General features: G+C 41.9%; 1 protein-coding gene and 1 long non-coding RNA gene across 10 annotated transcripts in view; one reads left to right on the top strand and one right to left on the bottom strand.

The window, feature by feature from the left end:
• Positions 1-17,479, top strand: part of TRPM3 (transient receptor potential cation channel subfamily M member 3) — a 607,343-nt gene that overhangs the window by 515,073 nt on the left and 74,791 nt on the right. For 7 of the 9 annotated variants that reach the window (XM_059889199.1, XM_059889197.1, XM_059889204.1 and 4 more), the window contains 7 exons: positions 456-491; positions 647-787; positions 2,140-2,169; positions 2,957-3,246; positions 3,884-4,112; positions 6,381-6,548; positions 11,202-11,342. In XM_059889199.1, the coding sequence (XP_059745182.1) occupies positions 456-491; positions 647-787; positions 2,140-2,169; positions 2,957-3,246; positions 3,884-4,112; positions 6,381-6,548; positions 11,202-11,342 (1,035 nt within the window). The remainder of the gene's footprint in view (positions 1-455; positions 492-646; positions 788-2,139; positions 2,170-2,956; positions 3,247-3,883; positions 4,113-6,380; positions 6,549-11,201; positions 11,343-17,479) is intronic. The other 2 variants (XM_059889200.1, XM_059889198.1) reach the window with 1 other exon arrangement.
• Positions 743-17,135, bottom strand: LOC112447801 (uncharacterized). Its single transcript, XR_003036037.2, has 3 exons — positions 16,947-17,135; positions 2,562-2,647; positions 743-931 (listed from the first exon to the last, which is right to left on the bottom strand). It is a non-coding gene; the product is annotated as an uncharacterized lncRNA (long non-coding RNA).

Genomic DNA, 17,479 nt, shown 5'->3' with positions numbered 1-17,479 from the left:
TTCTTCTTTAAACAGAAGTGATGTTCATAAAAGTCTTTGTCATAACATCCATCATGCTCTCCTTTTATTAAAAAGGTGCCAATTTTTTAAAAATTGTTAATAGAAGTTTTGTATAAAGGATATTCAAGCTCTCAGCATATTTCACCTGATGCAGTCCCTGGTAATAACAACTACTTTCTGGAAGGAGTCTTCACTTAGTGAGCATGAAGAAATAAATGATCAGCAAGAGGCCAGTAACAGGCCCGGGTCCGAGGCAGAGCAGTGAAGGGGTCTGGGGGAGCATCTGGGAACCTAGTTCCTTAGTGGCTGGGAGTGGTAGAATTTGCCATTTGTGTTTCTTTCTGCTACACTGGTGTTTTTTTCTCCCCAGCTGAAGACTTGAATAAATATTTTGATTTTCTGTTATTGCCGACGATTACTGCATCTTCTTATTTAACTTATGTCTTCTTTCCAAGCGAGAATATCCAGGTTTCGGTTGGATCTATTTTAAGGTGAATTGATTAACCAGCATAATAATACATTAATATGTTTCTTTTTAATTATTATTATTATTTTAGTCTAAAATAGTTACAGAACACACGGAGTAGAATCCCTAGTAAACCCCCTTGTCTCTTGGATGTGTGTGTGTTCCATTCTTCCCTGGTAGGGGAACCTGCCCCCAGACTACAGAATCAGCCTGATCGATATTGGCCTGGTGATCGAGTACCTGATGGGAGGGGCTTATCGCTGCAACTACACGCGCAAGCGCTTCCGGACGCTCTACCACAATCTCTTTGGCCCAAAGAGGGTGAGGCTGGCTCCAATTCCATTTCCTGGCTTCTGGGGAGGTCTAGGATGCAGTAGATTTGGAGTGTGGCTGCTTCCTTGTCTGCAAGGGGGAAATCAGATAAGAAGGCAGCTGTCCTGCCTCTTCTTCCCTCTGCCATCAAATCTGTTTAAAAAAGAAAAAAAATGTACTGAGTGTTACACTCTTTCTTCTTCTCACTAGATCCAGTTCAAATCAGAAACTGGCATTGAAAGTGAACTTTTTTAGCTTTTATACATGCTGTGAATTGAGATGACATGCTCAACTTCTAAATAAGTCTTTTGGTACATTAAAAAAAAGTAGTTTTTTCATTTAAAAAAGTAAACCTTAATGATTGGAGAATAGTAATTATATTCAAATAATCAGACGGTAAAGAATCCATCTGCAATGTGGGAGACCTGGACTCGATCCCTGGGTTGAGAAGATTCCCTAGAGCGGGACACGGCAATCCACTCCACTATTCTTGCCTGGAGAATCCCCGTGGACAGAGGAGCCTGGCAGGCTACAGTCCACGGGGTCACAAAGAGTCGGATACCACTGAGTGACTAAGCACAGCACACAGCACAATCTTATCTACTTTATCAGTGTTCAAGATTTTTGGTCTTGGGATCTATCCATACCTTTAAAATTATTGAGGACTCCCCCCCCCAGTGGTTTTTATCCATGTGAGTTCTATTTAGCTCTATAATTTGCTGAGATGCCTTCTCTTCCACCTTGGTCTGCACGTGTTTTGCACATTCCTAGTGTGACCAGCGGTGCTGCTATGTGTGCTTACACTTACCATGCCACTGAGTGCCCTTTGACCTCAACAAATGTCCCTCTGGCCCCATTCACCCTTGCTCTACTGGTCAGCAGCAAAGAGAGATAGCCAGCATGAATCATCTCAACATATAATATTTCTGAATAATACCCCAAGTCTCCATATTGCAGCAGTCTTTCAGAGGTTTGAGGAACACCTCATCGTTTGATTGAAAGTCTCATTGTTCACTCAAGTGCTTGATGTCTAGAAGATGTCGACCAAGCAGGATGGTTTTAGAAAGATGGAAAAAATCTTGGTCTATAAAAGAGATTATAAACCTGCAGGGTCTACCCTTTAGGCAATCTCATTATACCTCTCTAGTTTCCTAATTTTCTGTAATTCACCAAAGTCACTAAATTTGTAATTCTCTTAGAATTTCCATAAAGAGCTTCCCCTGTGGTGTTTTATTTAGTGAAATGAATAAATGCTATACAGTACAATAGATTTGTTCCATTACCTGTTTAAGATACATTAGGATTCTTTTCTTACCTCTATAAAGAAAGATCTAACTTTGTGCATAAAATTTTTTTAACAGCCCAAAGCCTTGAAACTGTTGGGAATGGAGGTAAGTGTTTGTTCAAATTATTAGTGTCAATTTTTTATTCTCTTTATTACATGTTTTAAATATATATATGTTCATTCCAGTGGTAGGACTTAGTACATGATTCTAAAATAAGGAAGTGACATTTTTCCCGGTGACAAGGGGGTAGTCACAGTAGCTTTGAAAATTCTATCATGAGGTTATATTAGCATTGCAAACAAAAATAAATCATATTTGAAATACTAACTTGAAAACCAAGAAAGCATATAGGTTCCAGTAAGTGAAATCTACTCATGGGTGCTTACAAATGGCAACAGACCCAAAGGCCAGAAATTCTTCACAAATGCATCTAATGAAGTATGCAGAAACTCGAGACAGAGTATCTGTCTCCCATCTTCTGTTCATGTGGTTATTACCCTATATCCAGTTGCAAGTATAGGATGTCCTTGTGCTTTCAGCAGAAAGGGTAATGCTGTCCATCACGAGGTACAAATGACCCTACCTGTAGAGGAAACGAATAGATGAAAGTTTTGTTTTGTTTTTTAAAAAGTCCATTGAGAAAGACTTGTTTAAAATTAAAGTCTTAACACTGACATGTTCTCATAGGACTGTGCTTCTGCATTTATTATAGCTTGTTTTAAAGTTAGGCATGCATGAACTTGTGAGTTCTTTTAGAATAGAAGCTAGGATAGTTCATTTCTTTCTGTATCTATCCCAGGGCTGGGCTAGTAGCAGATACACAGGAACTATTTACTGAATTGATTGGATTCATTTCTAAGTTCATCTCTATGCTTTTTCCCTAAAATTACAGGATGATGTTCCCTTGAGGCGAGGAAGAAAGACAACCAAGAAGCGTGAAGAAGAGGTGGACATTGACTTGGATGACCCTGAGATCAACCACTTCCCTTTCCCTTTTCATGAACTGATGGTGTGGGCCGTCCTGATGAAGCGGCAGAAGATGGCCCTGTTCTTCTGGCAGCATGGCGAGGAGGCCATGGCCAAGGCCCTGGTGGCCTGTAAGCTCTGCAAAGCCATGGCCCACGAGGCTTCTGAGAACGACATGGTAGATGACATCTCTCAGGAGCTGAACCACAACTCCAGGTTGGACAGTCCCACAAATGGGGTGGTCAGGGGAAGAGAAGGGAAGATGGGCCCCAAACACTGGTTGTCTGAGCTACCCAGTACTTTAAGAGGAGGCAGTATCAACCCGATGGTGCACACAGAAGATGGACACAGACAGTTAACATCTGTGGTACACAGTGCTAGATACAGAGGTACACACAGATGCATAGATTTCATTTCATCCTCTCAACTGCCCCAAGAGGTACGTCCCCTTAAAATACATATTTTACACCTACAGAAAATGAGACTGAGAATTTATGTAACTCGCCCAAGATCACACACTTGTGGTTAACAAGGCTTAACTATGAACTGAGGTCTGTTGCATTTAAGAAAATACACTGTACTCTGATTTGTGGATCTGCCTCACCCATCCGTATGCCTTGAATCTGGGGCCCTGAGTGCAGGGATCATGACTAATTTGACTTACACCCCCATTTCTAAACTCCATATCTGGCACACAGTAGATGCTTAATGGTGTTGGCTGGGTGAATGAATGAATAGACTAGACCCCATGAGGAACAACTAAACCACACACGGCTTGGCCATCGGGTTGCCACTTTCATCATCTAAGTCTCCAAGATCGCCAAAAGACAGCTCCTTATGCTCTCTCTTTCAGGGACTTTGGCCAGCTGGCCGTGGAGCTCCTGGACCAGTCCTACAAGCAGGATGAGCAGCTGGCCATGAAACTGCTGACGTATGAACTGAAGAACTGGAGCAATGCCACGTGCCTGCAGCTTGCGGTAGCTGCCAAGCACCGTGACTTCATCGCGCACACGTGCAGCCAGATGTTGCTCACAGACATGTGGATGGGTCGGCTCCGGATGCGCAAGAACTCAGGCCTCAAGGTCAGTGCTCCCAGAAGGCTCTGTCAGCTATGAGGCCCAGGGGTTGGTGGGAGTTTTCCAAGCCAAATCTGCAGTGGTAGTAGGTGTCCTCTTAACTCAGGAGGGGACTTCTAAGCCCCACCTATGCATCAGAATCTTCTGTATAATTGGGCTTTTGTAAAGTATGGAAATGAGGGCCAACCCCAAATTCTGCTAAATCAGAACATCTAGGTAGGACTTCCTGCCAGTCCAGTGGTTAGGACTCCATGCTTCCACTGCAGGGGGCACCGGTTTGATCCCTTGTTGGAAAACTAAGATCCCACCTGCCGTGTGGCCAGACCAAGAGGAAAAAAACAAAAAAAAAGAGCCTCTAGAGATAGTATGCATAGACAGTAATATTTCTCAGAATACCCACAGGTGACAATCACACACCGGTACCATAGAAGGTACCATTTACTCTGTCACAAGCCATGCTACACCAGGAGACACTTACCTGGACAACCTTTTACCTCCATGCAAGCCTGAACACCTTGGCCCTCCCTTGGCACCATGTCATAAAGAGACACTGGCTCCTATCAGCTAAACTTAAGACATTTTTTTAATGAAATAAAAATGAGATAGATTTATATGTAAAGATGCTGCCAGATAATCCTGATCTATTCTTCAGTGAAGAAAAACAAGTTGCAGACCAATATGTAGCCTGAGACCATATTTTGTTGTTTTTTAAAGTGCATGTACAGGTATAGTTCTATCCATATAACTTCATATTTTAAAAAAACAAAAAGGATACACAGTAAGCTTTTTGTAGTGCTTATCCCTGGGTTGAAAATATAAGAAATAGGATAATCAATGGCTTTCGATTTTTTTATGTTTTCTTCTGTGTTTTACAAGGAAAACATTAAACTGAAAGAGTTTTTTAAAAGACAAAATGGGGAAAGGAGGAGATTGAAAGAATGTTTAAAATGCTTTATTTGTTTAGTTTGTAGCTGTTGCAACTGAAACCAGCCAGGCTTATATTTACCTAGAACAACCTGATCTAGGTGACTCTGAGGTCAGCCCAAAACAAAAGGGCCACCAAACCAGAGCAATCTGCTGACACCACCCTGATAGAACCAGCACCTCTCCCCCACCCACCCTGTCTGTGGGATCTTGGCCCAGAGTCACAGAAGGGTTCCATGAAGTGGGTCATGGGCATTCCAGCACCACACTACAAACAATGCCAAAACTGGCTCTCAGCTCTGAGGACAGGGTGTCATGTGCCCTGAAGGCTGCCAGGCCTGCCATCTGAGCCTTCCCAGGCCTGCCAGGCACCCTGAGGCAGGGTCACCACTCTCCCCTTTCCCTTAGCTGCTCTCAAGTCCCTGGGCACTGAAGCACAGGCTGTCCTTGCCTCCTTACTTGAGGATCATTTTTACTTGCCCTTTATGGCCTCTCTTAGCCCGTCATGTTGGTACACTTTCTTCAAGGAAGGTTGTACTCAGAAGCTTGTACATAAACCATTTTGGGATTGAGGGAAGAGATGGGAGAAGATTTAGGAAGCACAAATCAGGTGTCAGAAACTTGGTCCTGGGAAACAATAAGGTTCTGGATCTCTCATGTGCTTGGTAGTGAAACACAGTGCTGGGCCTCCTGGGGCGTGGTGCAGGGGGCTTCTCATAGTGATACAGAGCCCGTGTGTGTGTGTGTGTGTGTGTGTGTGTGTGTGTGTGTGTGTGTTACTGCTGGATAATACAAAATGCTGAGGGATGCTAAAATGAATAACGTGCTTTCTTAAACAGATTTTCTTGAGGTCAACTTAGGACAGTATTTTTTACAGAGATAACCAGATGATACGTAATCAATTCCACTTGGCATATTAGTAAATAAATGCCAGTGGACATAACATATGAATTGATTTCACAGAGCTAAGTGTTATCACGCTACTAACTGGGAATCTGAATTTTTTCCTATATTTGCCTTGGGTAGGGTCTTTTTCCTCAGTTTCCTCTGTGCAAAGTAGGTGTTAATTGGGTAAGATGTATTTGAATAAGATGCTTTGTTTTGCCAAAATCAGACTGAGCTACTGTGAGTTAACAGCTCCCAGTCACGTGGGCAGAAGGAATTCTCTTAGCATGAATGGGCTTAGTTATTCAGATATGCAGGTCCTCACTCTGGGCACACCCAACACTCCTACACCCACACATGCCCACAAACACAGACCCCACACCCCAGGTGTTCTGATTCTAAGCAACCACCCTTATCTTAATCCTTTAAATGTGATTATTATTATTATCATTATTATTGCTTTAGGTAATTCTGGGAATTCTACTTCCTCCTTCAATTCTCAGCTTGGAGTTCAAGAACAAAGATGACATGCCCTATATGACTCAGGCCCAGGAAATCCACCTCCAAGAGAAGGAGCAAGAAGAACCAGAGAAGCCCACAAAGGAAAAAGATGAAGAGGACATGGAACTGACAGTAAGAAAAATCTATGCTGTTATTATTGGAGGGGAGAACCACTAACCCCCTCTCCCGTGGATATGACTTAAGATTTAGTAACTCTCGGGGTCACCTTCCCACCAGTTACTTCCATTTAAGTACTGAGAGCAGGGTATTATAAAAGTGTCTTCTCGAGGACTTCCTCGCTAGTTCAGTGACAGGTTCAATCCCTGATTAGGGAACTAAGATCCCACATGCTGTGTGCTATGCATCCTCTCCGCCCCCAGAAAAAGTGTCCTCTCTATGCTCAAGTAACTAAAGGGACTAATTCTAATCCTTTGGCCAGGATAAGTGGCACTCAACAACCCAGTGAAATTCAAAAGCAACACACTCTGAATTTTCCAACCAGGCGATACTTTATAAACAACCAGGTGATGTGGCAGTCTTAGCACATGAAGAGGAAAGGGAATCTGATTTGGGAGCAGTCGGCTCCACTGAGCTGAAACTGTTGTACTGATCAGAAGCTAAGCCTTTATCTGTCTTCGAGGTCAGGCTCACAAATGGAGGACTAATTGAATTTTGAGGTTTGTATGGAAGGCTTTTATTAGCTCTTCCTGGTATAATTATAGAGCATGGATCCTTTGTTCTGTAGGGGGATTGGGGGCAGCTGGGCATGGGACAGCTTCCCACAACTCTAACTGGAGAGCAGTGTGACTGCCACTGGATTGTATTCAAAGTCTAAAAAGTATCACAGGCTGTTAAAGGGACAAACAAGGCTTCAGAGCTTTGGTGACATAAGGCAACAACTCCTTAGAACTTCCTGGATATCCCCCAGCCTCCACCATCACTCTGACCAGTGACCGTGATGAGCCAGAAGAAGTTGTTTGGGGAGAAAATAAAAACTGGTTTTGCTCAGGTGACAAAACGCCTTTGCATTATTATCCTCATGGGAACACCCTGTGAATTGTTTTTCCTCCAGATAAATGCCCTTTCCTTCCAGCAGGTTCTTCTTAAAGATCTATTCACAGGCACATTCCCAGCCCCAAGTACAACAGTGTATAAGCATCAGGCCACAGCTTTTCACTCACTGAGTTGAAGTCCAGTGTTTGCTTTCAGTTTCAGGATCCTTCTATAAATCAGTGGAGGCATCTGCTTCCCTCTATGTTAGGATCAAATGACTGTCTTCCTAAATATCTGACCTTAATTTTGGCCTCTGAACCCCTTCAAGTATAGGAAATCATATTTTGATCATTAGCAGAAACATTGGTGGTAGTAATATCGAATCTTTATTAAATACTTCAGCAGAATCCTGCCCCATCACCTATTCACAGTAGGACCTCAGGCACAGTTTCTTAACCTCTAATATGAGAATAACAACATTATTATTAATAGCTCACAGGTACATGTAAACAATGTGAAAAGCTTACATGTAACTAATGTATACTTGTGCCTATCATGAGATAAATGTTTGTTAATGTTGTTATAATGGTGTTAAATGCTTTACTTAACTCATGGAATCCTCAGAGCAAGTTCGCAAAGTAGGTACTACTGTTATACCATTTTACAGATGAGGAAGCTGAGATTCAAGATAGGTTAAGTGGCCCAAGGTTATCCACCTAATTAGTTCCAAATTAGTTTGACATGGCCTTGACTTTGGCGTACATCCTAGGAGGGCTCAAAGTAGGAAACTAGGAAGGTAGTCAGAAGCTAAGGCAGTATTCTTTCTGGTTGGGTCTCAAGGAGGAAAACAGAGACAGCTCCCTCTCCTGCTCCGTTCAGAGTTTTGAGGATCTGATGTTTCAAGAAGCCACAATGAAAGGTGCATCTCTGGACTGAAAGCAAATTTTGCTTCCCAGAGAATAGCCCCTGCTGTTGCCTACTGAGAACCCAAGTAGAAGATACCACAGTAGCATTAATGCCTGAGCTGATTCTCCACAGGCTAAAACAGCAGGGAGAATGAAAGGAAGGAAGGGACTAATGGGCTGGCAAAATCAGAGTTGGACAGCACCTTTTTTTAATGTGGTGCTTCTTTAGACCCTAATGACAAGTTCTGTTACTGCTGGGCCACTGGTCTCAGCTCACTCTGAACAGAATTGGAAAATGCAACTTGTTGACAACTCCACTGCCTTCATAGGACTGATATTTGAGCTTCTGTGTTAAACCGATGTATCCTCTCTTGGAATAGAACATTTTCCCTTGGCCCTTCCAAAGCTGTACATGAAATATCAGCCTCAGTTTGCTTCAGTTTAATAGCCTTCAATAGCTTAGTTCACCTCAAAGGATCTTTCCCAGACTTGACATCCGTGTCCAGCCAGCAAAGATTCTGAAATCCGTGTTGTGCAGTCTTGTGTGTATTCGACCCTGTTGCAATCTGCTTTAAGAAATGTAGCCAAAGGAAATGTTTGACTGCTGGAAAAAGAAATAACAAAATCAGCAAGTTAAGCTGCTTAGGCTGGAATTAATGAAATGCCAAAAGTGCTTTACTTAAACCTTGAAGGACAAGCCTCTCAGAAATGCACTCACTTTGAAATATTTTTTAATATTTACGGCAAAATAGATTGTCCTTTATTTTTGTTTTACCTGCCTTGCCAGGTAAGTGTCTTGAATTTTGCCTGATAAAGTCTCAATATATCCAGAGACCAAGGACATTGTTGTAACTGTTGAAAAAGCCACTGTCCCTAGAGTTTACCCCAAGATGCTATTCTCTGAGATGCCTAAAACGCTCCAGGCTGCCTTTACTCTCATCTAAGTGTCTACCAAAATGTATTTTGACCCTGTATTTTTGAGCATATAAATAAACAGAAGTAGGATAATTGTGTCACATAGGTTATAAATTATAGAAGGCAAATATCATGTACCTTTAGAGTTTCTTGAGGTTAATGATCGATATTTGTAGAACCCTATTGCTGTCTAGTGTTTATCATGAAGATTGATTCAGCTAACTGATCAAAATAAATACTTAGATAGGCCATAGTATGGAGTCTAACTTATTCATTAGTTCAAGGTAGTTTTCCAGCCAGAGGGTCAATAAAGGAATGGAAATTACCCTCTCCTGTAATTCTCTGGTTACAGGTAAATCATGTATGATTGTTACATATTTAAGTAAAGTGAATACTTGAGGTAATGACAGAAATAGTTGAAACTAATATTTCATATTGTGGGTAAGGTGGTTTAAAGCCAGAACCAACTGTTGGTTGTCTCCGTTACCAACTTCAGGGTAAATTATTTTGGTGATTAGATCTTCAATTTTAAACCCTTATTCCTAGTACTTTTTCTTCTCCCAAGCCCTTGTCAGTCTCTGAGTAGTTGTAAGATTCTACCCTGTTCTCACACTTAATAAAAATTTCCTTTGCCAAACATTGTAGAACTAACCTTATTTAGAACAACATAGAAAGAATTAAAGCCAAGAAATATGGTATAATAGATCCCTAATATCACACTTTTTTCTGGTGAGAGATCCCAACTAAATCATTTCAGTCAAGAGAATCTGAGAAAGTCTTAGTTCACTTTAAAGACCAGCTAATATTTACTGGGGCTTCCCTGATGGCTCAGTGGTAAAGAATCTGCCTGCCAATGCAAGAGATGTAGATTCGATCCCTGAGTAGAGAAGATCCCCTGGAGAAGGGAATAGCCACCCACTCCAGTATTTTTGCCTGGGAAATCACATAGACAGAGGAACCTGGCAGGCTACAGTCCATGGGGTCGCAAAAACGTCAGACATGTCTTAGCAACTAAACAACAACAATATTTACTGAGCACCTATTAAATGCCAGATGCTGATTGATTTGTAGACCAACCCTCTATCAGGTGCTATTACTACCCTTATTTTACAGTTAAAAAAACTAAATCTCAGGTTAAAATAATTTGCCCAATGTGCCACAGATGCTAAGTGTCCAGATTAGGACCAATCTTCTTTGTCAATGCCTGCCTTTTTTCAAGTTCTGCCTTTTTTGTGATGTTTAATCACTGTTGTTCCTGCTGCTGTCAATAGTGAGAAGGAAATAATTGATTTAAGGAAATCTGCAACAACTTAAAAATGAGGTCCTTTTCAAGTCAGGCCTGACTTCTAGTCCTGCCTGGTTGACTCTCCTACACAGAGGAATGTAGTGTGCCCGGGAATCACCAAATTAAGGCTTCACAGGGTTTGAAATCAGGAAGCCAAGGCATATGCCTAAAAGTTGAATAGATGCTCCTAACCTAAGCTCAGGCACTTCAGATACCTAAACCTCTTGAATGTCCATAACCTTTGGACAAATAAGGCATTACTAGTCTAAGGTACCCTTGACTTAAGAGTCATTAGCATGAGTAGAGAACCCAGACCTGCCTGTCTCATGATAAAACAAAAAAGGGGTTGGGAGGAATGAGAGGTTCCTGGTCTTTCCAGGTTATACTTTTTCTGTCTCTCAGAACTTTGGGTATCTTCCAACACCTCATCTTCCAGAGCTTCCAGGGAAGAAGAGACGAGAACAATCAAGAAATATCCTTAAGGCCTTCCATCCCAGGCGAAGGATATACAGATTCTATGTATAATGCAAATGCACACCTAGGGAAGGCACGATCTCCAAATCTCTGAGGACCCTGAACAAAGCTCTCAGGTTCTGGGAACACACTTTCCCATCTGTAAAATGAGCATGTTGAACTGCCTGCTCTCCAGAACCCTGCTGTGATGCTATGGGTCCTCTTCCACCGTAGGCGATGTTGGGAAGAAACAACGGGGAGTCCTCCAGGAAGAAGGATGAAGAAGAAGTTCAGAGCAGACACCGGTTCATCCCCCTGGGCAGAAAAATCTATGAATTCTACAATGCACCCATTGTGAAGTTCTGGTTCTACACTGTAAGCATCTTTCCTTTTCTCCTTTTTAATGGATGGCCAACAAAGAGCCAACGTCAGTTTCTTATGCACCTGGGTGGTTTCTTCCACAAGTCATAATATAAGGACCACACAGGCAGGAATAACAGTCCTAAGACCTTGCTTTTTCCTATAGCTTTGCAAGATTTGTGGAGCTTGTGAGGCAGCTTCCACAGTTTCTATATTTCTCCTCCTTCCAGAAAATAAAGGAAATGGTAAAAGAGCTAACAGAAATAGAAATGAGATGAATATGAGTCAAGTCTAGAAGGGAAATAGAGGTCCTTTTACAAAATGCTTCCATGTTCTGGATGGATGAGTGCTGGATCAGAGTTGCCTATTTTAGATGTCAATCCTGGTTTTAGGGGGACCGTTGGTGGGCTGAGCAGAGTGTTAGAAGGAAAACCACTAAAGATGGGGATCAGAAGTGTGTAATTACTCCAAATATAATACGTCATCAAACAATCTTTCTTGCTCTGACGCAAGCAACATGCAAACAAAACAGCAAAAAACATGTAAAGAAACCTACAATCACAGCAAATACTGTCCAGTGAGCATACCCTGCAAATATTTTCTGCCCACAAGATGAAAGATTATCCCTGAAATAGCCTCCTGATAGGGGAGAAATGGCCTGACTGCTAGTTTTCTGCCTCTGTTTTTCATGATATTTTAAGCTTAAGGTAAGTTTTGACCCAGGTCATTTCTGCTGCTCTCCAGCCACTGTGGAGTGGTGCCAGATGAAAAGTAGTGCATCTGCATTTTTGGCCTTTCTCACAACCAGCTACACACCAGTCACTTGAGTCAGCAGCAGGATAATCCGAGTCTGAGGCCGAGATGACGCAAATGACTAGATGAGGTCCTTTTTGTGTGGTCCTGTGTGCTGACACTCAGTGATGACTTTAAGCCAGGCTTTCCCAACCTCATCACTATTGGCATTTGGGGGCAGAATAATTCTTTGTTAAGGAGGGCTGCCCTGTGCATTGTAATATGCGGAGCAGCATCCTGGCCTCTGTCCACTAGGTGCCAGTAGCAGTCTCCAACCCCAAATGTGATAAACATACTGTCTGAGACATTGCTAGATGTCTCCTCTCGGGGTAAATGGCACATGTTGAAAACCACTGCTTTAAAGCACACCCTTAAAAGAGGATGAGAAAGTATCAAAATATAAATAAAGTAAAAAGAAGTAAAAATTTTAATTTGTTAACATTAAAAAAAGAAAAATATTCTCCCCTCCAAAAAAATAACTGAGGGATGCAAAAATCATTTCTATTTATATATTGCATGCAGATATTTGTTATTTTCTGACAACCAGTGGCAAGCATGGACTTTGGAGTCAGACAGCCTAAGTAGAAATCCTGTCCGGGCCTCTTTATTATCGTGTGACCTTAAGCAGTTTACTGTAACACTCTGTTCCCAATTTTCTTACGATGAGGATAATAATAGTACCTGCTTTATAAGTATTGGTAAAGATTAAATGTGTTAAAATATGTAAAGTACTTAGAACAGTGCTTGGAACACATTAAGCATAAGATAAATGTAACTTGTTATTCCTAGGCTAGACCAATTGCACAGCAACAGTGTTTTATTCATCCGTCCACTCAACAATGATAGACTATCATTTATTGAATACCTACTATGAGGCACTCTGCTAGGTGCTTTATATATACTTTTCCTAAACTAACAGTTTTATCAAGATAATGTTTTTTATCGTATTTTATGCCCAGGTCTGCCCTTTCTCTTATATTAGACTGCTTTAATTGTCTCAGCCTAGGTCAGAATTTGGCAAACCACAGCTCATGGGTCAAATCCAGCCCACGGCCCATTATTATGGCCCGTGAGCTAAGAGTGTTTTTTATATTTTTAAAGAGTTAGAATAAAACCAATTGAAGATGAATTTGTCACACATGAAATTCACATGTAATTCATATGTCCATAGATAAAGTTTTACTGGGACACAACCCAACCCATTCATTTACCTATAATCTGGCTGCTTTTATGCCCCAACTGTTGAGTTGGTCACTTGCAATAGAGACCATTTGACCCACAAAAACCTTAAACTATCTTAACTATCTGGTCCTTTATAGAAAATGTTTACAGATTCCTTTTCTAGAGCATAAAAGAAGCCAATAGAAGTAGTAGTTTCAGGAATATCTATCACCTGTATAGAGTACGTGATTCTTTTATCCTTCTGAGTCATCTTTTTTTTTCCTTGTGTTCTGTATTAATTTTAACTTTCTTGATTTTTCTAGTTCCCTTCACGTAGCTGAGGCAGTTTGTTAGCCACGAATATTTTTAGATCACAAATGCTCTGGCAATGGTTCTGAGCCTTATTCACATACTGGAATCACCTGCAGTGCTAAGAAAAAAAAAAAAAAAAACACCTGGGTTCTATTTAATCTATATTTTAAAAGATTCGTGGGTTCTTTTTCCTGGAGATTCTAATGTTGTTGGTCTGGGGCACAGCCTAGACATCAGGATATTTCAAAGCTCCCAAGTGGTTGTAATGAGTAGCCAGGGATGAGAACCATTACTCTAGACAAAGGGCTGAGTTTTCAGCCTGGTATTTCTTAAACTTCCATGATGATAAAGGATTGTATTAGAAATGCAAATTCCTGACCCTATCATAGCCCTACTAAATGAATCTCCAGGGAGGAGCCTGAGAGGCTCTTTTCAGTTCTCAGGTGAGTCTTATAGTCTGGGAAGCACAGGGCACACTGCTTTCCTTGTACAATATACTGCAGGTTGTGGGGCTACCTCTTTGAGAAGGGGGGGAGGGCATGTGTCCAGCTCCTTTCTTCATGGCTGACTGGATTACCCTCCACATACTCCTTAGACCGATGTTCCAGTTATGTCCAATTGTGTTTCCACAATGATTTCCAGAAATCCATGTGCACTGACAAAGCCCAGGCCTCAAGGAAGTAAATGGAGATGTAGAGTGGCAATTGTGAAATGCAGCTGTAAATCAAAGGGCCCATTTGCTTTTGTTTCTTGTCTGTAAGAGTAGTTCCCACCCCAATTTCCAAAAGTATCCCATTCTACATTCCCAAGGTTCTGAAAGGTAAGGCACACCTCACTTCCACATAAAGTGAGTTCCTGTCTTAGCAAGTTTCCAGAGAGCAGGTTGAGTCCTTTTCTGTTCCAGCTGGTTCCCAGACTGGCTTGTGTGAGAGCCTGTTCCTAGGGCCCAGTTGGAAAGGACACCAGTTCAAGGTACCAGTGGTGCCAGGTCAGAGGGCACCACTGTGCTCTGGGCTTTTCCAGCAGGAGCAGACTCCTTCATCTGCTGACAGCATGCAGCCCTTCCACTCTCTTGTGGCAGTAGGAAAAGGCCCGGGAAGAAATGAGGAATGGCCAAGCCCCACCAGGGACCCCTAGGCAGCTTCAGCAGGCTTTGGTTGCTTACTTTTCATACTTTAGAAGTCATGCATCTTGGTTAATGGAAATTTTATAAAAATACATAAGTAAATAGATTCTTAAAGGATTCCCACTAACCTAAGAATCATAAGGTTATGTTTCTTTTCAAAATTATGGAATTCTACCCACAGCCTGTTAAAGCTTACAGGATATATACAAGTATGTATATATATGAATATATATTCACACATACACCCACAACCATTAAACCATGTTCTGTTAGGGTAATGTGCAGCAAGGCCCCCTGAATGTTAGCGAGTTCTAGGAGAGGTTTTTTCTAAGACAGCAGCCAGTCCTCTATTGTACCATTGAAACATATTCAAAGCCCTATTTTTGGAAGTCCATATTTTGAGAGTTGTCCCCAAATAGTATATTGCAGCTTGATATTGGAAAGGAAAGCATTGTAGAGTAGTTATGATTTAAAAAATAGGCAGGAGCTAAAAGAGAAGGTCCTGGAGGAAGCATAAGCCATGAGGTCAGTTTAAAAAAGAAAAAAGAACAGAGGTATGAATAATGAACAGGGGTAAAAAGGAAGGACTGAGGTAAGCAGAGGTAGAAGAATAGAAGTTTCTTGAAAATAGAGGTGCATAATAATATCAGCCACCATTCAGTGGGCTGCGTCAGGAGAGAGATGCATATTCCAGTCTCTCTGTCCTTGCAAAAGCTCTGCAGGGTCAGTTGCAAATATCTCCATTTCACAGAAGGAGTCCCAGGCAGGCGAAGTGATTTGCACAAAAAGATACAGCTGACTGGAGGATTTTTAAATCCAAGTGTCACTGACATCTACATTCCTTCCACCAAACACTAGTCCTTCTGCCAAACAAGTACACTGTACCTGTATTTACAGGACAGAGGCAGATTGAAGGAGTTATTTAAGTATTAAAATGAAGAGGTTCTGGAAGAATTGTGTGTGTGTCACTGGGCCTACTTATGACGAGAGAAGATAATGGTTCGGAAAGTTTTGCAATGAAGTAAGTAAAATGACAAAACCTGGGTGGTTAACAAGGCCCACCAGAAGCAGTGGAATTTGATCCAACAAGGAGAAAGAAGCAACTAAAAAGAGAAGGGTTTCAGGTCAGAAGGAGGCTGAGAGTATATTTTAGCATTTAACCATTAAAGTCCTTTCCTTGCGTTTTGTAAAATACAGAACTCACAGGGACTAGAGAGTGGATGCCAATGTATAATGGTAAACAAGAACCGTATAAAACAAATTACACCTTAAACACCATCCTATACGTTTCACACTGAGTAGACAAGATTCTTTTCAGGTGAGGTTTTCATAGTGTGCTAATGATCTCAATGTGGGTGGGGTAGGAACTAAAGCGTGGTTATAAAGAGTAGTCCTTGGGCGGGGTGGGTGTACAGGAGTGAATCTCGCAAGAAGAGAAGGAGCTCTGCTGACTCTTCAGCATCTGTTCAGCTGCCCTCTCACTTTCATACGTGATCTCCAACATGTATATGCATATGCCGGCCCTTCGAGAGATGAGAAATAGCTGTGTCTGTAAATCCATCAACATAACAAGGTCTCAGAAAATGTCTATAAGTCTTATTCAGGATCTGTGTATTCATTTGTTTTTAAAAAGGAAAGGGAAGGAGGGGGAAGATGAAAAAGAAGGGGAGACAAAAAAAGAGGGGAAGGAAAAAACACAGAAAAAGAGAAAGGGGGAAGGAAAAAAGAAAATGGGAAGCAAAAACGAAAGGGAAGGGGGAAAAGTAAAGAGGAAGGGAAAAAAGAAGGAAAGGCGGAAGAGAAAAAAAGGGGGTAAGGAAAGAAGAAAAGAGGTCCATTAGGAGAGAAAGCATTGTTTTTCTAGCTCTGCAGGGCTGCCAGTACCCCTGTGTCCCCAGCCAGGCTGCATGTTTTTCCACCTTCTAAGCAGCCTCCAGGGCTCCAGAATCACCCTGTACCTCCAGAATTCTCAAGGTCTCAATCCTTTTGCCCACACCATTTCCTATTCTTTGCTAAGCTCTAAAGAGTGCAGATTTGAATTACTCACTCAGTTCCTATTCACAGCCCCTGAGGCCCCTAAAGTTAGCAAGTACAATACTCAACTTGAAGCCTCACCTAGAAAAGGCTTAGCTCTTTGCCACTGCCCACGCTAGAATGAATTTTTTCCTCAGCCTCTTACGTAAGAGCCTCGCCAGCCCTCCCTCCTACTCTCCACTCACTAGACATACCTGAGTCCTCCAGTGACAGTCACCAAACCTGAACCCTGAGGAGTATTCCTGGGACACACTGCCACTCAGCCAGTTCCACAGTGTTCATGCCTCGTGAGAATTAAATCTCACTCCAAGTCACAGTCAGCCTCGCAGGCTCATTCTTTCCTATACATTGCTTGTCTTCTCTTGCTTTGTTTCAAAGGAGAAACCAGGAAGGACTATCCTAGCTTGGATAGGACAGGAAAGTCGTGCCAGGGATGAGGTAAAACCCTCCCAGGGTACTGCCAAGCAAGCACATTAAGATAGAAGGGGAAAAAAAAAAAAGTAAACACAGAAGAGAATTAAAGTGGGGCTCCAGGGAAGTCTCGGCTATTTTTATGTTGTTTTCACCAATATACAAGTATAGCATGTGTCTGCCTTTCCTTCTTCTAGACATTTAATCTCCCTGGCATTCTTTAGGCAAAAATTCACTGTGCTGTCCTGGTTCAAGGACCCAAGCCTCATATCTAAGCAAGAGCAGTCCCTGAGAGAAGAGGTTCCCTTTTTAGCCA

Source organism: Bos taurus, chromosome 8, assembly GCF_002263795.3.
Source record: "Bos taurus isolate L1 Dominette 01449 registration number 42190680 breed Hereford chromosome 8, ARS-UCD2.0, whole genome shotgun sequence".
NCBI classification, from domain to species: domain Eukaryota; kingdom Metazoa; phylum Chordata; class Mammalia; order Artiodactyla; family Bovidae; genus Bos; species Bos taurus.
Note: the sequence above shows the minus strand (reverse complement) of the source record. Positions and strands in the feature narration are given on the sequence as shown.